The 20435-nt window shown below is 54.1% G+C and overlaps 1 protein-coding gene across 3 annotated transcripts in view; it reads right to left on the bottom strand.

Moving 5' to 3' along the window:
* Nucleotides 1-14835, bottom strand: part of ZFPM1 (zinc finger protein, FOG family member 1) — a 28157-nt gene extending 13322 nt beyond the window's left edge. For 2 of the 3 annotated variants that reach the window (XM_031615476.2, XM_031615475.2), the window contains exons 1-3: nt 14721-14835; nt 2428-2559; nt 389-484 (exon numbers count right to left, since the gene is read on the bottom strand). In XM_031615476.2, coding sequence (XP_031471336.2) covers nt 389-484; nt 2428-2559; nt 14721-14760 — 268 coding nt within the window. In that variant the 5' untranslated portion in view covers nt 14761-14835. Of the gene's footprint in view, nt 1-388; nt 485-2427; nt 2560-11616; nt 12011-14720 lie in introns of those variants that run through there. The other variant, XM_090149473.1, reaches the window with a different exon arrangement.
* Nucleotides 14836-20435: the final 5600 nt, after the last annotated feature.

Raw genomic sequence — 20435 nt, 5'->3', positions numbered from 1 at the left:
ATCCTGACCTTTTCCCCATCGGTGTGGAGGTTTGCAGATAGCAGTGTGATAGGGCGCGGGGCACCCAGCGAGCATGGCATGGAGATACCAGTGGGGAGATAGATGGCTCAAGCTGTGTCTTGGGGTTTTGATAAGCATCGCAAAACCACTCAAGTGGTTACCAGGATGTCTGCAAAGTGCCCTGTGAGCACATGGGGCAGGACAGAGCTCCTGCACGCTGCAGCCCTGATGGCTTTTATGGTCCCAAGGGCAAAGCAGGGGACATCGGGCACTGCACCCATCACCTTCTGCATGGAGCCTGGCAGGAGGCACGATGCTTGCAGCATGCCCCAATCTCAGCCCCACTTCTGCAATAGGAGCGCACAGTGATGGCCGCGCAGGGACCCACCTGGCCCATTCCAAGAGCTCAGCTCCTCCGTGTTTTCTCCAGGTTCTGATTTCTCCGTCTCTTTTGGGCTCTCTGGAACATCTTTGCACTCCACCTCTGCAGTAGAAGAACATGAGATCAACACGGAGCACTCCAACCCGTGGAGCACACAAAGAACCCTGCACTTCCCCTGTACCAAACCAAATCCATGGGGACCCCAAATCCATGACACAGTGCACTATATCCATGAGGACCCCAAACCCACAAAACGCATCACACCCCTGGGGACGCCACGAACCCATGGCACAATGCACCACATCCATGGGGACCCCAAACCCACACAACACACCACCATCCACAGAAACCTCAAACCCATGGCACAATGCACCACGTCCATGGGGATGCCACGAACCCATGGCACAATGCACCATGTCCATGGGGACGCCACGAACCCATGGCACAATGCACCACGTCCATGGGGACCTCACGAACCCATGGCACAATGCACCACGTCCATGGGGACCTCACGAACCCATGGCACAATGCACCACGTCCATGGGGACCTCACGAACCCATGGCACAATGCACCACGTCCATGGGGACGCCACAAACCCATGGCACAATGCACCACGTCCACGGGGACCCCAAACCCACACAACACACCACCATCCACAGGGACCCCAAACCCATGGCACAACACAGCACATCCATGGGGACACCAAACCCACGGCACAATGCACCACACCCATGGGGATCCCAAATCCACACAACACACCACAACTACGGGGATCCCAAACCCACAAAACACACCACATCCATGGGGACCCCAAACCCATAGCACAATGCACCACATCCATGGGGACCTCGGTGCCCCCACCACCACCCACAGCCCCACGTCACCCGCTGCGCTCTCCCGTCACGGCTCTATTTGTGGCGTATTCATAGCAACTTGATAACAATTATTTTCTCCATTAACTGCTGCTGGAGATGCAGCAGATAAGAGCCTATCTGCATATGACAGTGTGGAAGATTAGTGCCCAAAGTACATGTTTGCCTTCGTCCCGGGCGGATCACCCGCGCGGAGCCCAATCGATAGGCGCCGGAGCGAACACCCCGGGGTGACGTCACTGCCATGGCAGATTATTAATACAGGTGATAAGCGGAATGATTAACATCAAATAAATCAATCACCGGGTATAAAAGTCCTATTATTTTTGGCTATAAATCAAAGTGCCTGGCATATTGATTTTTATCCATCTCGCTGAAAGCTTTAGTGGCCGTTATTGCTGCTCGGCGTTATCTCTGCTATCACCTCTTTATCGAGCCGGGCCAGTGCCAGGTGCAGCTCTGTGCCCAGCTCCCAGCTCCATGCCCCCATCAGATAACACTCCCCACTCCCAAGAAGACTCTGCCTCCGTGGGGCTGACCCCTGGTTTTGGGACTGGGGCACTCGCCGGACTCCCCGCTCCCTGACCCCGTGGTTTTGGGGTTGGGGTGCACACCGGGAGCCTCTCGGCCAGCCCCACACACCGTGCCCCGCCGCTGTTATCTCACCGGGCGGCTGATTAGGGTTTGCCCCCACCTCCGCAGGAAGGAACTGAAGGGCTATCTGGGCCCCGGGGTGGGGCAGCAGGCGGCAGGCAGGCGGCAGCGGGCAGGAAGCGGGCGGCAGCAGCATAGCTCCATCCCCATCCCATTGGCTCTGTCCCCATCCCATTGGTTCCGTCTTTATCCCATTGCACCAATGTCAACCTCAGGGGTCCCTCGCTGTCCCTGCATCCCTCCCCATAACAGAGCCAACACGTTTGCTGGAAGGCATCCCAACCTGCTTCGGGATCCAGCATAGCCCCATGTGTGGTCTAACCTCAAATGTGTCCAAATTGTCCCCAGCTGTGGTTCCCTACATGCCCAGAGCCTACCGAGAGCATCCTCATTCCTGGCCATCATCCCGGGATGCAGCATGCAGGTTCAGCATTTTGCTCAACCCTCCACTGAACCCTTGATGGGATGCTCTGTTTGCTAATGGGGAACAAATGGTGATGATGCTTGGGGGCTCTCACCTTCGCTGCTGGGGGGGCTGCAGGCGTCGCGCTCCGCTGAGCCCTCACGCTCCGGGGTGGCCCCATCCCTCTCCATGGGGCTCTGCTCGCCTGCAGCAGCATCCTCACCTTCCTCCATCGCTCCCAGGGAACCTGTGGTGCACAGAGTGTGGTCAGTGGCATCCATACTCATTGAGGGACCCCACAAAGCATCGCCCGTGGTCCCCACAGCCCTCTCCTAATGGGGGTCCCAGAGAAACAGAGATGCTGCGGGTGCGCATCCTCCAGCTCTGTGCTGGAGGAGGTATATTGGGTAGAAACAGGGTGTGAGTGGGGTGGCTGTAGGGCAAGTATTGCGCAGTGCAGGAGGGATGCGTGCAGGGTTACTGCAGGGTGCAGGAGGGATGCACATGGGGACATTGCATGGTGCAGGAGGGACGCACCGCAGGTACCTCACCACACCGCCGTCCCCATGGCAACGCAGCATCCCACCTGCACCAAATTAAGGCACACCCCCAGCACATGGCACAGCGGGCAGGGAGCACAGCGGTGGGATGGGGCTGCAGCCCTCCGCCGCTCGCCGTGACTCCAGGCATGTATATTTACAGCGGGAGAACAAAGGGCCATAATCTATACAAAGCAGACAACAATGAGCGTGAATAAAGAGGCTGCCGGAGAAGGGAAGGCAATTTATTCTAATTCTGCTAATTTCAGTTCCAGCACAATTAAAAAGACTCTGATAATATTCAGAAACAATCGCCGGCTAACAAATCGTTTCTCTTGCGGTAAATGAAACATTGTTAGGCTAATTTTTTCTTTCACGCCTTCCCAGCTCTCGGGCTCCTGATAAAGTTAACCCAAATCGTGCTGCTCTGGCACAGCACTGCCACAGAGGGATGGTGAGGGACCAATGGGGATGGAGCCATATGCCAATGGGTGTCCCAATGGGTACTGGGATGGGCGTTCCAGTGAGCATCCCAATGGGCGTCCCTAGGGGTGTCCCAATGGGTATCACAGTGTGTGTTCCAGTGGGCATCCCACTGGGCGTCCCTACGGGTATCCCAATGGGTGTCCCAATGACACCACCCTACTCACATCCCACCCTGACAGGCAATGGGGACAAAAACCATTTGAAAAACTCATTTTTTGAGAATGCATCGATATGGGATGCCTACAGGGAAGGGTTGTAGCGGGTGGGGACAGGCGGTACCCATTGCATCTGGACTCACATCCCCAAAGGTGCAGCCCCGCAAACAGCATCCCACCCCAGGCAGGGAAGCACCAATGGCTGTGGGCCTTAAGGAAGCCCTTGGCTATGTTAAAAAAAAGTAAAAAAGGGGTGAAAAAGGAGGGGAAAAAAAAAAAAAAAGAGAGTGGCGGAGCAGAGCGTCATTTCTGCGGGATTGCTGGGAGCCCTGCGCAGTTATCGCCGCACACAGCCTCCCTCTGCTTGCCTGATCTGTCTATTCTTCATTAAGCAAATACGCTGAAATGGAAATGAAAACATAATAGCTATTTGATTTTCAGCGAGATATTTTGCATATTGGTTCGGTGCTGATAGCGGAATTTCATCAACTCCCTTTTTTCATGCTTTAAAACTGAATTACTGAGGCTGGCTTTACAGCGAAGGGAAGAGCCCAAAAGCGCTCTGCTCCGAGATCCTCCGCTCGGCGATTAACTCTTCTTCCTCCTCCCTCCTTCTCTCTCTCTCTCTCTCTCTCTCTCTTTTTTCCTTCCTTGATAACAAGGAGTTTTATTTTCCGAATCACAGCGATGGGAAGAACTTGTGTTGAGGTGTGCGACGCACCTATGTGCCAACACTGGGATGGGGGCAGGGATGGGGCCAGCACCAGGACCCCCCTCTGGCCATACCTGCACCCCCAAAACGAGGAGCACTGGCCATCCCTTGGCTGGGATAGCTCCAACTTTGGGAAAAACCAAATGAGAAAAGAAGAGGGGACTTTTCCACGCTGCCAAAAGAGAGACCCTGGGCGCTCTGAGAGCAGGCATGCAGACAAGAGCAAAGTGATAAGGGGCCGCGATAACAGATAGAAAATAGCAACAGATCCAGACTTTCCCACCGGCTCTGAGCAGGGAGGGGGAGGAGGAGGAGGAGGAGCCCATGGAAACGGTCCTGCAAGCTGCAGCACTGCACGTGCAAGCAGGGGCGACCTGCGAGCTGCTGGCTTTTATCGGCATGCATCAAAGTTCAGGAGATGGTGGAGATTTAAATAAAAGAGATCGGCACTGCGCAGTGCTGTGAGCCACAGATAGAAGGGTGACCCCACATTTCACCCCACGTCACCCAAAAGAGCGTGGGGACGGAGAGCCTAAGCACGAGGTATAGTGACCTCCCTGGTCACCCCTCCCCCCATAGCGTCCCCATTTCTATGGGATTGAGGTCAGCATCACAGAACCATGGGCACAACTATGGCAGCGCCAGCCATATAACAATCTCATCCTTCATTTTCACCACACCCCTCATGCTCCACTTGACATTCTGAATTAAGGAGAGAATTCAGCTCCAAACACAGAGGAAAACCAATCCCAATCCCCATCAGCCAGGCGAGCATCCCCACCAGGTTCAGGCTCCCAGTGCACGGAGCACCACAAGGATGGGATGATGGGTTGCTCATTAGCTGCAATGCAATGGAGATGCAGGGCCACGAGCATGGGGCAGTGCAGCAGCCTCTAAATCCCAAATCTCTCTCTTTCCCCCAAACCAGCACAAATTTGCAGAGAAAAGCCACAGTTAGTAGTATTCCCTAGACAACCCACTCTCTCCCCAGTCTGTATCAGTTCCCATCTGCACCATCACCAACTGGATGGCCCCAAAGTTAGTCCCCCTCCCATCCCATAAAGCCATCCCCATTGCTGAGCAGCAATATGGCCACATCCATCGCTGCATGGGGATTCCCCAGGGTCTTGTATTGAGGTTGTGCTCCAGCCGCTCTGCAGCATGTGATGCCTGAGGAGCAACCTGGGCTGCAGGGTGATCCAAAACCACCGCTATCTGATGGGCCAGCAGCCCACACTTCTCACCCAATTTTTTTCCCGGCACTTATTAAGGTTTCTTTTCCAGCAGCCCTAATGCTCTGCATGGCCTCGGGTGCCCTGAGCAGCACAGGAGGTGCCAGGAGCTGCAGCCAATGGAGGTTTTGGTGGCTAGGAAATGACACGAGTCCCCAGAGGGCGTGCTATCTACAGGGTTATTCTGTCCTCCCCTTGGCTGACCTTTCTCACCTTAACCTGACCAAAACTGCAATATACCTCTCAGCGATGCAGACTGCTCATTTTGGGGGCAAACGAGCACTTTTGTGCACAAAACTTTCCCTATCAGCCCGAGCGCAGGTTTGGAACGGCATCCCCTCCCCCCTCCTGAAGATATCAGCATTTTTAATATCAACCCCATGCATGGAGCTGATAATGTTGGGGCCAGCCCCAGCTGTACCTATCTCGAATCGGGAGCCCTTTTCTATCGCACCCAGATAAACTCACCCTGCGGCTCCCTTGTGTTAAAAGGGTGAGGAAGAAAAAAATCATAAATATATATATATGGGGAGGTGTGGGGGGAGGATGCTTATGTCTGCACCATAGGACAGAGGGTGTTTTGCTGCCGGGGTGGGGGATGCTCTGTTGGGTGCCTGCATGGTGATCCCAACCCAATGGCTGCAGGGGACACTTGCATCCCTAAGGGAATGCTCTGAGACCAAAGCAGTGGCTCTATAAGCTCCACCAGCAAGAGGCTAAGGGACAATGGTGAGATGCGGGTGGCACCTCTCCTACGGCATGGGCGCACCCTCCCCGTGCGTGCCATTGGGATGGGCAACCCATGGCCACTCCACGCCTCCTGCATCCTTGAGCATCCCCCAAAGCAAGCTTGGCCCAAGTGGGGAGAGGCCCAACAGATCTCCCATCCCAACCACCCCTCTGTGTTCTACAAGCTCCCTTGGAGAGACGGAGGAAGACGACGGGAGAGCAGAGCCCATCCCACGCGCCACTTCGACACCCACGGCGATGCTCATCCCAAAACGTGCACATATAGAGCGAGAAAAAGAAAAAAAAAGAAAAGAAAAAGCCGAGCCGAAAGGCAGAGCCTGAGAAAAACCAGCCCTGCTGATAGGGGAGAGATTGGTTTCAGCCGGAGCTGCTCCCCCTGCCAAGTCCACATCCTATCTGCGCGGGGTGCAGTTACTTAACATTCATCACCGGCTGAACTCTGTAACTTTATCAGCGCCCGAGCATGGCGCCATCGCCGAGCCCAGCCATTCCCGGCGCTCAGATAGGGCCGATAAACCGCTGATAGATTACAGGAGATTGTTTCACTTCAGGGGACGCGATTACTAATACTAATAGCACAGAGCCCGCATCGTATCAAACAGCCGCCGCGGGGCGGGGGGAGCGGCCGCGGGGGGCACGGGGAAATAATGAGAAAGAAAATACAGGAACAATGACAATGAAGTGACTTTACGTTTCAGATGGGGCCGATAAGGCCCTGATAGATTTTAAGAGAGGAGAGCTTCTAATAGAGCCGTCCCCGGCCCCGGCGCATCAGATGGATTGGAGCAGATTGCTGCACAAAAATGGGGATGCGATCTGCTGCCGGAGGATGGGGTGGGAATGGAGATGCTGCTGTCACACCTCTGTGCGGGGGGAAACTGAGGCAGCACCGTGCAGGGACATGAAGGGATGTACAACTGGGATCAGGTGGCACAACTGTGTGGTCCAGGAAACGGCCCCAAAAGCATCATGGAGCAAATAGGCCTTGGTTAAAGGGACTTTTTTTGGGTGAAGTATCTCCTTTTCAGTATTTTTCCTCCAACCTGGAATAATTATGTCCTGCTCCTGTGCAGGATCCCGGCACCATGAGGCCCTGAAGGATGGGAGGGGATGGGATAGAGAGGAATGGGGACGAGGATGGCGTGCAATAGGGATGGGAATGGAGAAAGGACAGGGGTGGGAATGGTGTGTGATGGGAATAGGGAGTGATGGGGATGCTCATCCACTGCACAGCACCATGAACACCACAAGCAGCAGGTGATAGAGAGGCCAGAATTCACACACTGTGCTAATCCAGTGACAAATCACCCCCAGACCCACCCAGGGTCACCCACCACCTCTCACTGCTGCAGGTCCCCAACCTGGGGAGCCTCAAATCCCTCCATCCAAACAACTGCCAGCAAAGGGATGGGGCCAAATTGCGCCCTCAAACTTCAGCCACCAACAGCATCACAAGAGCACGAGGGTACAGCAGGATGCCCACCAGCCACCAACATCACTGCTGGGGATGCTCCCACTCCCCCAGCATGCCACCAGCTCCAACTCCACGATCAGTAACATGGGGACTAGCAGGGATGGGGAGCACAGCACATCCCTGTGAGGCACAGCGTGCACTGAGCCATCAGTTGGGCTCCCGCATCCCTTGCTACTCCTGTGGGTGTGCAGCCCTCAGTGCCCTTTGCAGCCCCCCTCTGCCCCCAGCAGCCCCCAGTGCTGGGTTGGTGTCTGCACACCACGCGTGCTTGGGTTGCTTTTCTTTTTCTCTCTCTCTTTTTTTTTTTTTTTTCCTGTTCTTGGCATTTTGGTGGAGCGAGATAAGGGTAAAAAACAACAGAGCTGCTCGGAGAGTGAAAAAGGGAGATAGATAACGCAGATACCGACTCCTACACAAAACAGTCCTGGCTTTATCGCTGCTTTTTATCGCAGTTCCTCTAAAAAAAAAAAAAAAAAATTCAAGAGAACAGCCCAACTGGAATGGGGCAGCACATTAAAAAATGAACTTTATACTGTTTGCTCTTTAGTTTTATATTTGGATGAAACAAACTGAGATTCCCATAGCCGATACCTTTCCCTGTGCTAGGAACCAAAAAGCCCGCGAGCCCCGTTGGCTCTGGCAAGGATGGTTAAGGAACATCAGCAATATTTAGGAAAACACCCAATAAAAGTGATTTTTCAGGGCACCAGGCAGGAAGGACTGAGCATCCTTAGTGCTGGATGGGATAACGATGAGGATGCGCCTGTGGAGTGAGGCTGGACCCAGAGCTGAACCACGCAGCAGCATCCCAGGGTGGAACCCAACACACAGAGCACAACCAGCAGATGCAGAAAAGAGATGGGAAGAAGTCCTGGAAGCAGAGCTGGGGGGGGATGTGAGGAGGTCCAGAAGGAAAAGTATCCCCAGGCACAGCAAGCTGGCTGCAGTCCATTGGGAACAACCACGCACCACGTGGCATCGCGGCAGTGGGGGAAGCTGAGCATCCCCATGGCATGCAGCAAAGCACGGTGCCAGCAGGTCCCAGGTGGCCGAGTGCCACCATCCTTAGGGACGTAACGCTCACGGCTGAGGATGCAGTGCAGGCAGCCCAGCTGCACGAAGCCGTGCCATGCACGGAGTGAGGATGCGATCCAGCTCACAGCATGGGAAGCGCACGGCCCTGTATGCTCAAACCCCATAAGCTGCTGCTGCCCGCTGTGCCCCACCTCACCCTGAGAAAGAGGGAAAGGGAATGAAAAAAAAAATAATAATAAAAATGGACCGGAGGTTTTTCCCTCCCCTCGCGCTCCCTTCCCTACCTTCTTTTTGAAAAACATAATTTATCTGTGTATTATCAAGAAATCCAGACACTTTAATCAGTGAGCTATGAAGTCAGTATTTCCATTCTTATCTAGCGGAGGAGTGGAAATGGAGAGCAGATAGGCAGCTCCGAGCCGGGCCGTGGTGGGGAATGTTAATGGGAGGAGCGGCAGAGCCATTGGCTACCGAGCTGCCGCTATCGCTGCCATTATCGCAGCCTTATCGCCGCAACCATCGCAGCGCAGTAATGGGGCCAGTTCAACTTTCCGCATTATCATAGAGCTGGAAGTAGTGCGAGAGGCCTCGGCTGGGAGATGGAGCGCCGTGAGCTGCCCCAAGTGCTGGGAATGGGGATGTGCCCGGCATGGGTGGCACCGCGATGACGGCACGGCGCTCGGTGACCCCAAAGGATGACCACCACGCGACCCTACTGCATCGGATGGGCAGAGAGAGAGAGAGAAAAAGGCTTGCTTCCTATTCAAGATGTCAAGAAAATATGTTGATGTGAGAAACGGGAGATAAAGAATTATTTTGGAGGGGAAAAAAAAAAAAAAGGAGGAAAAAAAAAAAGCCGTGGAAGGCTCTTATCGGGAGTGACTCATAGGCACACACTCCTTAACCCCGCTGCAGCCCAAGGTCAGCAGTTACATTCCTTTCAGCATTTCATCCCTTCCGAAAAAACATGCTGCTACAGGAACAATGCGCAGCCTTCACTGCGGGGCTGTCGGAAGAGGGAACTTTATTACCCCCGAAACACTTGAACTTTTCTGATAAAATATGGAGCAGGACGGCAGCCTCGCTGAGCACGAGCAGCCAAAACTCCTGAGTCAGGCGGCAGCCGCGGTCACGGGACACAACCAGAGAGCTCTGAGTTAGAGGAGACCTCCCCTTCCCCCAGGAGTTGAGGACGAGGCCTCTTCCCTTGCCCAAAAAAAGGTCCACTTAACCCCAAACTGCAGGGTGCCCCCAGGCTTTGCCAACACTACAGCTCCCAGTCTGAGTGCCATCCTTGCAACGGATGTGGTGCCATCCACCCCAATGCTGAGCATTACACATCCACTCCAGGATGCCCCCATCGCCCATCAGTGGGTATCCGAGATGGGGACACACGGAGGGATGCAGGGCATGTTGTTGCTGGGTCCACAGTTGCCTCTGGGACGCTGCCATCCAGTGTCACTCTTCTGCCCTATCCTCTGCTCCATCTGCCACAACACCCCCACGGGCATCACGGCTCATTCCCAGCCCACATCACCAGCCCACAATTCAGCAAAAGCCTCATGATCCACCCAGGGAAAAGAGAGACCTCTCCAGCCTGCACACAGAGCACAAATCCTGCAGACAACCCTTGACTCCAGGGGCTGGGGACAGGGATGTCCCAAAGCACAGCGCCCGTCTCCATCAGAGCCCTGGAAGTGATCCCTGGCTCACCACAGTTCTCATCCTGCAGGTAGTGGGGAGGACAGCATGGAGCTTATGGGGACAGCAGCTTGGGGACAGACCCCCGGAGAGGTCTGAAGTTGGGGTAGCAGCCCACACAAACCCAACAACTGGCAGAGCACGGCACAACACAGAGCACGGGATCCAAATGATGATTGTGCCATGGGGAGGCACAGAAGTGAGGTGTCCCTGTGCCACCAGCCACGGTGACATCCCTTCCCCCAACCCCAGCGGATACGAGGTTGCCTTTTTCCAACCTCACAGCATCACCTACGGTTGGCTGAAAGCCCCTCACCCTGCCGTGAGCAGAGTTGGTGGCCATGCAGGACCAGAGCCAGGATGGTGGGATGTCCCATAGCACTGATGGCTACATCCCCATCATCACAGCACCAATGGCCTAGCCTGAGCCACCCCATTCTACAAAGATGCTCCAATGGGTCCTCACCTCTAAGTGCAGCTCCCAGCGCATCCCAAGGGGATGGCAGCAGCTGGCTGCGGGGGCAGAGGTGCCACAGGGCCCTGCCAGCACTGAGTCACAGCTGGCAGGAGCTCGGAGGGGCTTGCACAAGAGGGGAGGGGTTGGCACGCGGGGTGGCAGCGCCCATGGGAGCAGCAGCAGCAGCACCCTGCAGGACGTGGGGGCCGTCCCCATCAGCAGGACATGTGAGGGTCTGTGCCCCCCCACCCCAATCTCACAGATAGGACCGGTTGAGGGAGGTGCTGCTTATCCTCAGGGGTTTCCCTGCAGATGAGGTGGGGAATCCTCCCCAACCCCGGAGTAGGGGGGGGAGAAAAGCACATTGTTTGCCACCCACTCCTCTCTGGCAGCGCGGATGGGGAAACTGAGGCACGGAAGGCGGTGAGGATGGAAAAGTGCAGCAGCAGAACAACAGGAGGGTGGGGAGGGGGAGTGGGAAATAAAAAGAACAGAGCGGAGGGACTTAGTCACCTGCATGCTACCGAGAGGAGTGACGCAGAGCCAACAGCGGGAGGAGCACCGGGAGGATCAGACACAGCGGGGTGACCGCTGCCACCAAAAATAGATCCCAGCACCGGGGTTCCTGCAGCACCCACAGCCCCACTGCACTGCAACAGAGGAAAATTACCCCCCCTCCGATGGGGCTCGCTATCTAACACCATCACACGGCAATTAAGAAGTATCCACAGACAAAAATATGACAGCCCTCCCCCCCACTCACCCCCACGTGCGTTTGCTGTGCTGAGCAGAATCGGAGATAGCGATCGGAAAAGAAAGTCAGTGCTCGTCAAAGTAATGCAACATCTGTAGGTGATAAGCTCGGCTTCCACTTGAGGCTGCTTTGCACACAGGGTGTGTGTGGGGGGGGGGAACACGCTGAGAAATAACAGCACATGCACACAGCTGCCCCCCATCAGGTAATTAAAGCACCTGCATTAATCACAATTGCAAAGGAAGGGGAGCGTGGGAGCCCTCCTGCCCCTCGTCGCTGTGTTTGTTGCTGCAGCGAATGCTGCTCCAGCCTGGTTGGGAGAGATAAGCAGCCCTTATCTGTGCTGGCGATCTCTATCAGGATGGAGATCGGCTGCGTTTATCGGAGCGCAGATCTGCTCTGGCTGAGAGCAGAATAGAAAGGGAAAAGGAAAAAAAAAAAAAAAAAAAAAAAAAAGAAAAAACCCACAGCCTCCTGCAACGACAACAAAAGTGCTCACTTCCAGCTCATTTAGGAAGGAAAAAAAAATAAATAAATAAGAAATAAATACATTTCTATACTAAAAACAGCCCTCGGGGAGGTGCACGGGTCAATGTTATCGCCCCCCCCATCGCAGGGCTGCGTGCCGCCAGCTGCTCGCTCATCAGCCGCGCTCCTGCGTTTGAAGTTAATAAATATCACGGGGCTATCAGCACTGGGGATCGGCTCCTGCGCTCTATCAGCCCCTCACATCTATCTGCCAGCAGAACAAAAGGCTGAAAATAAAATAAAAAATATATATATAATAAAAGAAAATAAAGCGGTGGCAGCTGCAGGGAGCTCAGCCTGTGTGAAATGTGGCGATGGAGGGAGGGAGGAGGGGGGGGAGGTGAGCCACCCCCAGGGGGTAAGAACGTGGTGTAGGGACAGGCACATGGCATGAGGATGTGAGGTGGAGGATGGGGACACAGCATGGGGATGGGGACACAGCATGGGGATGGGGACACAGCATGGGGATGGGGACACAGCATGGGGATGGGGACACAGCATGGGGATGGGGACACAGCATGGGGATGGGGACACAGCATGGGGATGGGGACACAGCATGGGGATGGGGACGTGAGGTGGGGAATGGTAACATGGGATGGGGAATGGCACATGGCATGGGGACAAGGGATGGGGAATAGCACACGGCATGGGGACACAGGGACATGGGATAGGGAATGGCACATGGCACAGAGACCCTGCAGAACACAACAGCTGGATGCGATGCTCCCATCAGCACATTCCCATCGCGTGGCACTGAGGGGGGCAGCCCCAAGCCCTTCTCAGGGGGAGAGGAAACCTTCGGGGAGGGGAAGGTTGAAGCGGGTGGTTAAATATAGTCCAGTGTCTGATCTTTGTCTTATCACTGCCAGCAATCGGCCACGATCTCCCCTTATCTGCGCTGCACATCGGGTTTGTCAAATATACATAATGCAAAAAAAAAGAAAAAAAAGAAAAAAAAGAAAAAGAAAAAATAAATAAAAAGGAGAGAGATGAAGACAGAGAAGGAACATAGCGTCACTGGGGAAAATAAAATAAGCAGATAGGGATCTGGAGGAGGTTTTAATGCTCCAGCCGAGATGATAAAAAGGATAGACTTTGTGGAAACAGGTCCGGTCTGTACATGAGAGGAGTCTGGTTACCAGAGCCCTGATTCATGCATACTTTCCCTCCTCGGGAGAGGGCTGTCGGAGGCAGCGCAACGCGCTCTCGCGGCGCTCCACGTCTCTAATGACTGTTTTCATGTTGACACATACAGGAAGGGTTCCAAGCTTTCAGCTTTTAATCGCTTTTGGCCATCGCTGGCGGCCTGAGATCAGCCTCCCACTGTATCAGAGCTTCGCATCTCTGCAGTGAACGGTGGGGGGGGGGGGGGGGGGGGAGCCGCCCTCACCCCATATCCCCCCCACGCCCCATATCACCCCCCCAGCACTCCATATCCCCTCCGCACCCACTCCATATTATCCCATTTTCCCCACCCGGAGGCCAAAAGGGACCCGGATCCATCGCTGGGGAGCAGAGAGAGGAACCCGCAGAAGTTGGATAAAAGGAAACAGGGAATAATCAAAAGGGAAAAAAAAAAAAATAAAACAACAACCCGAGGAGGCAGCTGGGACTATTTTTAACTCCAGCCGGGTAAAAGTCTGCTGAGCTTTATCGCCAGAACAATCACCCCAGGCAGGGAAACAGGTAGGTGCAACTCAGCCTTGCAATTATTTCAAGAGAAAGATAAAGCCCTATTATCACATGGTGGCCAGCCTTCCCTATCCTCCCATCTCGGCCTTATCGCCCGCTTCCATCGACTCGAGGGGGAAAAAAAAAAAAAGAAGAAAAAAAAAAAAAAAGAAAGAAAAACCAACAGAGAGAGGAAGGGAAAACGCAGCCGGCGGAACCCGACAGCCAAAACTTCCAACAGTTGGGGGAATTTCTCATAAAACGCAGCGACGAACGGCGCATCCCAGCCCCGCATCCCACGGACCCACGCGGGACAGCGGCCGAACGGCCCCACGGGGATCCCGATTTCCCCACCCCCCCCCCCAAAAACGCGGAGAGGGAAAGCACGACAGGGTGGGATGTCCCGTGGAGGTCGGGGAACCCCACGCGGAACAGAGAGCCCCGTGGGCGGCTCCGACGGGTGGGAGCGATACGATCGGCATTGCAGGGCCGTCCCGACAGAGCGATGGTATCTATCGGGCCGGGAGTCGCGGAGCGGAATGTTTGCAGCGATTATCGAGGGCACCATCGGGAGCGGAGCCGAGGGGAGGGCGGTGGGCAGCGTGGTGGGGTTGGGTGGGGGGGTTCGGGGGGTGGCTTGAGGGCAGAGGCGGAGTGTAAAAGGGTAATAAAAAATAATTAAAAGAAACGGCGCGTGGTAATCAAGAATTATTAAAAATAACCGAATAACAAAAATGAGAAAAAAGCCAAATCATCATTAAAAAAAAAAAAAATTAAAAAAAAATTAAAAAAAAAAAAATCAAGCCATTAAAACGGGAATAAAAATCATTAAAAACAGCCATTTAAAAATAAATTAAAAAAAAAAAGGGGGGGGGCGTGCGATAAGGCGAAACGAGCGGCGGGGGGGAACTCACGTTTGATCTGCCGGGGGTTGCTCTGTTTCCTCCTGGACATCGCTCGGCTCGGGGCGAGCCTGGCGGCTGGGCGGGCGGCAGGTGGGTGGCGGCGGGCGGGCTCCCGGCCGCTCGCATGCCCGCCCGCCCCCCCCGCGCTGCCGGGCCGGGGCCGTAAGCGGCACAGCGGAGCCGCAGCCGCCGCCGCCGCCGCGGGATTTTCTCAATGGGGCGCCCGGGACGGCTCAAACGCGCGGAACGTTCCACGGGGGCGTGGCCTCCTCCACCGCGGCCGCCCATAGGCCGCCGCCCCCCTCCAGGCCACGCCCACCGGATGGCGTAGTGCCGCGCGGCGCGGGGCGGGGCCGTGCGTGTGTGCGGGGGGGGCGGGGGGAGTTGGGATCGGGGTTCGGTGCGCAACGTTGGGGTCGTGCCTCGTTCCTGTGGGGTCCTGCCCTCGGCTTTTGAGGGGCTCCAAGCCCTCCTGCGTGTCCTCCATTGGGGTCTCCACGCCCCGCCTCCACCCTTCCCAATTTGGGGTTCGAACGCGGCTTTTTGCGAGCTCCAGTGTACCGCTATGACACCCTCAACTGTTTTGGGGTGACACAGTGGGTTTTCAGTTCCCCCTTGGAGTCTCGGGTTCCTCCAAGTCCACACATAGCCCCCACAGAGGGCATGTACTGTATGGGGAGTCCCGGTCCCACTGTGCCCCTCTCACGTGGGGACATCTGGGGACATCTGCTCTGCGGGTGACATCTCGTCCTACCCCCCCCCACCTGAAATTCGGTGTTCCCGCAGTGCCTCATTCTGCTCTTCCGACCCCATCTGAGGATGGAGAGCCCCCTGAAATCCCACCAGGGTTCATAGAGCAGTGAGGACAAGCCAGGGTACAATGGGGACAGATGTTGGCACCTCTGTACCAGCCCTTGGTGCCAGCACGTGCAGCTAGTTTGGGGCCAAGCAGGGCCCAGAGGGGTCTGCTTCCATCATGGGTCCATAATCTGAACATTTCTGCTGTCAAAAATAACCTATGCCAGCAAAACCCAGTCCTTAGAAGCTGCAGGACTCCTGAATGGGATGGCACAGCATGGCATGGAACGGTGTGGCACTACGACCATGTCCTCCCCCACCCCTCCCCCAGTGTGTGGTTTGCATTTCTTTTTCTTTTTCTTTTTTTTTCCCTCTCTCTCTCTCTCTTTTTTTTTTTTTTTTTTTTTTTCCTTCCTCACTATCTATTTTTTTTTTTCTCCTTCTTTTTTAAAGGGTTTTTAATTAACTTCCTGTTTCAATGGTGGGATAATGAGTTTTAAGCAGCACATGATTCCAGTAAAGAGGTCAAGCCGGCAGTGAGGATGTCAAAAGAAATTAAGTTAGGAATTAAGAAGAGTTCCAGGGGAAAAAATGGAACCATTGAGGGCGGAGATGCTCCCTGCCCTGCTCTCCATCCGGCCCCTAAACGTCCCACACCGTTTTTCACCTCATTTGGCCCCGGACTGCAGTTTCCTGGAGACCATCAAAGTGCTGGACACGTGGCTGTGTCCAGTGCCCTTTAATTCTTTGCCACAGCTCATGTATGTCTGTGTAGGGCCCCGAGGGCTGCCTGCCCCCTGCCCTATGGGGTTGGCACTGAATGGGGCTGGGAGGCCACTTGTCGGGGTCCATGTGGTATTTTGGGATCAGGGTGATGGGGACACTGATGGCACATATCCACAGCATCTTCCATCCTTTGTGGGAGACAGCTAGAAGCCTTGAATTAAACACAACACAAATGCATGTGTGGATCCGGGGAGGCTGTAGGGCAAATTTTCTCCCCTGGCATGCCATCCTGGCTGGGAGACACTGACTTCTCCTGGCTCTTTGTACTATGGCTATCAGCACTGTGCCCCACAGAGCTCCCTGGGGACAGACCTCTCTGCATGAGTGCCCTGAACCCCTCCCACGCTGTGTGGATGCACCTCACCCTGCAAGAATCCCCCATACCTGGAAGGAGCACACAGCACTGAGGGGGTTGGGGGGGTGGGGGGGGGGGGGAGGGAACGAGTTGCAGTTCTTCTCTTTGCGCATTCCTTGCCAGTGTCCTTTTAATTAGCTTTTTGGCACCCACCCAAACCCTATAAGATCCGCCCCCCCAGGCCTCAGAATTTGCAGTTGCTTCAGATCAGATCTTTTGGCACAGGAGCATCCCCCATCATGCTGCGTGTCCCACCCCATTGCATGGGGTGTCCCTGCGTGGGGACACCTCCTCGTGGGTGTGGGTGACAGCAGCTGCACCTCCTCTTGGATTTTTTTTTTCTCCCCCTCCATCCCGTTGTGTTTGCTGAGCGATTGTTACAGGGTAACAGAATAAATAGCGTGTTTTCCTGAGGAGTGAATTACATGCCTGCAGAGCAGAGATAATGCACAAGCAGCCGTTTCCCCCATTGTGAGCGAGGTGACATCTTTTTATGGAGCTGTGTACATTTGTATTAGTGCCAATTAATCTGGGGTGATATTATTAGAGAGGATGTGTCGGCAGAGGAATGTAAATGGAAAAAGCTTGGGCGCTGCCTTGGACGTATTTTTCATGGGTGACCAGGCTGGCTGCACCCAAGAGGTGCTGGGTGCCCATGGGGACCACAGCTGTGCCAGTCAGTGGCACAGAGAGGCTCTGATGGGGCTGTAGGAATGGAATGGCTGCAAAAGTCTGGTTTTTTTTTTTTTTTTTTTTTTTTGGTGTCTTTTGGTCTGAAAAGGGTGGAATTGCATCCGGGATGCCCTGCAGTGCTGGGTGCTGGGCTGGCCCTGCCACCTACCGGTGCTCACAGCCCTCCCCAGTGCCACCTGTCACCTCTGTGCTGAGCTGGGGTGGCCTGGGCTTCAAAGGGATGTGCAGATTGCTCCTAGGTGATGGGCAATATACAGTCTCCCACCCCATGCACCAAATTCAATGGATTTGGGATCAGACCGTATGGGTCCCTTCCAACTTGGGATGTTCTGTGATTCTGTGATTTCTTGGTGTATTTTCTTTCTTCTTTTTCCTATCCTGCTGTCTGCTTTGGGGATGATGCTACAGCACTGAAATGGACTGATAGCCCCACCCCTGGGGTTGTGGCAGGATCCCCATCCCCCCACCCCCCACTGAACACCCACCCCAGCCTGGGGTTTCCCTCCCCCTTTCCATGCTGGTCCTTAAATCTGCCCTCAATGGAGCATCACGTCCCCATCCTGCTTGCATTCAGATGTGCAGCTTGCACACCTGAGGCTGCGGGTGCATGAGGTCCCTGGCAAGGAGAGGGTATGTGAGAGAGGATTTAAATTACTGCTGTGCAAGGAACAGCCAGATTTGACTCAAGCAACAAAAATATCTCTAGTCGTGCCAGCAGTGTGACAACCATGGTGGATCCTGTTATCCACCAGGCGTAGTGGTGAGGCTTAAAGGACCTGCAGTGCAGGAACTTGGTTGTGTGGCTTCAGGAAAGGCAGCTGGATCTGGGGACTCTGAGAGCAAACAGCAGCTAGAAGAAAGAAAATGTGTGCTGGGAGCAAGAAGGCAGGAAATATCCAAATGTGATGGGAACCTTGGTTTCAGACTGGGGCTGGTGGCAGGGCTGTGCACATTGCTGCAGAATGCCATGCAGCATCCCAGAGGTACATTGCTGTGGTAGCAAGGAGCATCTCATGCCATGCCATCCCATGCTGGGCCATGCCATGCCTTCCCATCCCAACCCATCACTTCCTTTGTTGCTGGAATAGTGCTGTCATGGGCCTTTGCAATCAGTCCAACGTGCCAGCAATGCATGGATAATGCAGCACTCAGCAAACTACAGGGCTTGGGAGCTGATGGACGGGAGGGGGATTTTCTTCTGCTGTCCCTCAGGAGGGATGAAAGGAAGAATTCAGTGCTCCAGTGGTGTCAGAAGGAGCATGAAGTGCTGCAGGGAGGATGTTTGGGGCTCCGGCAGCGTTTGGGGGAGCAGTGCATGCAGGAATAAAGTCAGAGCAGCTCTTGCACAACATCCCTGCATTTGCCTGCAGCAAACCTGTTGTTCTCAGGGGGATTTTGCCATGGTGTGAAGCTGGAGGTGCGGGAGAGCTGCAGCAGCAAAGCGGAGTGAAATACTCCTCTCCCGGTAGGGCTGCAGCCCAGGTGAAATATAGGAGTGAGAAAATATAAAAGTTCCATTTCCAACTCCATAATATTTCCTGCCAAAACAAAGTAAAATGTGCCGCTTTAAATTTTCTGCAAAATTCTTTTGAGGTTATTTTTTCCCCTAAATTAAGCCATACTAATTATTTTCTGCCTCTTTATCTCCACTCTGCAACACACCAGGAGGGTGCGGGCGGTGAGCATTTTAAGCCTCCATAAACAAAAGAGTAGTTTGGAAAATAATTCTATCAATTAATCAAATTAATCCTGCAGTTTTAGTTACAAGCCCCAAGTGGCAAGGATTCCAGCCCGCGGTTATGAGCTATCTCTCATTGACAGCGTTTAAATGTTATGATTGCAACAGTAATTAAAGAACGTAATACGCCCGGCTTTGTGTCAGCCTCCCACCTCCAGACCTCAGTGCTGCGCAGCAGAGGTCGTCTCGAGGACAATTTGGGGATGAACAAATGGGGCAGCTTTCCCCACCTGGTCCCGATCCCTGCAGTACTGTGTCACTGCCAATGGGTGAGTGGAGTCCCTGTCCCTCGAGGCATTCCAGAGCTGTGGAGATGTGGCACGTGGGGACATGGTGTGTGGGCATGGTGGGATGGATTGGGGTTGGACTTGGTGAGCGTAGAGCTCTTCTCCATCCTTAATGACTCAGTGGTTGGACTTGGTGAGCGTAGAGCTCTTCTCCATCCTTAATGACTCAGTGTTGGGACTTGGTGAGCGTAGAGCTCTTCTCCATCCTTAATGACTCAGTGGTTGGACTTGGTGAGCACAGAGCTCTTCTCCATCCTTAATGACTCAATGGTTGGACTTGGTGAGCATAGAGCTCTTCTCCATCCTTAATGACTCAATGGTTGGACTTGGTGAGCATAGAGCTCTTCTCCATCCTTAATGACTCAATGGTTGGACTTGGTGAGCATAGAGCTCTTCTCCATCCTTAATGACTCAATGGTTGGACTTGGTGATTGTAGAGCTCTTCTCCATCCTTAATGACTCAATGGTTGGACTTGGTGAGCATAGAGCTCTTCTCCATCCTTAATGACTCAATGGTTGGACTCGGTGATTGTAGAGCTCTTCTCCATCCTTAATGACTCAATGGTTGGACTTGGTGATTGTAGAGCTCTTCTCCAACCTTAATGACTCTATGCCTTCTATGAAAGGCAAAGGGAATATGGAAAATTCTGGAGGTGTCCTGCAGATGCCACTTGGATGTCCCCATGGTGGGGATGCTGGGGATGGGCACTGGAGTTCACATCCATCGCTCAGCCAAGAGCATTAAAGATATGGCAAAGCTGATCACTTTCTAATGGAGTCCATAGCAAGTGGGTGGGGTTTGGGGAGTAGCTTTGGAAAATGGGCATCAGAAAATGAGAATGAATTTCTGCTGGGGCAAAATAAATGCTTACACTGAGCATGCGTCTGCAGAAGTGCTTCAAAATGCAAAATGCAGCCAAGCGTCCTGCTGCAGATGTGTTGGAAGATGCAGGAGCTGCACGCCTGTGGGGGCACCGAGTCCTGCAGCAGCTGCTTTGCATGAGGCAACACCAAAGCATGCAGAACATCAGCCTCTGAAACTGACTGTGTTGTGGTTGGGCTAGGAA

Source organism: Phasianus colchicus, chromosome 13, assembly GCF_987193195.1.
Source record: "Phasianus colchicus chromosome 13, bPhaCol1.hap1.1, whole genome shotgun sequence".
Classification (NCBI taxonomy): domain Eukaryota; kingdom Metazoa; phylum Chordata; class Aves; order Galliformes; family Phasianidae; genus Phasianus; species Phasianus colchicus.
Note: the sequence above shows the minus strand (reverse complement) of the source record. Positions and strands in the feature narration are given on the sequence as shown.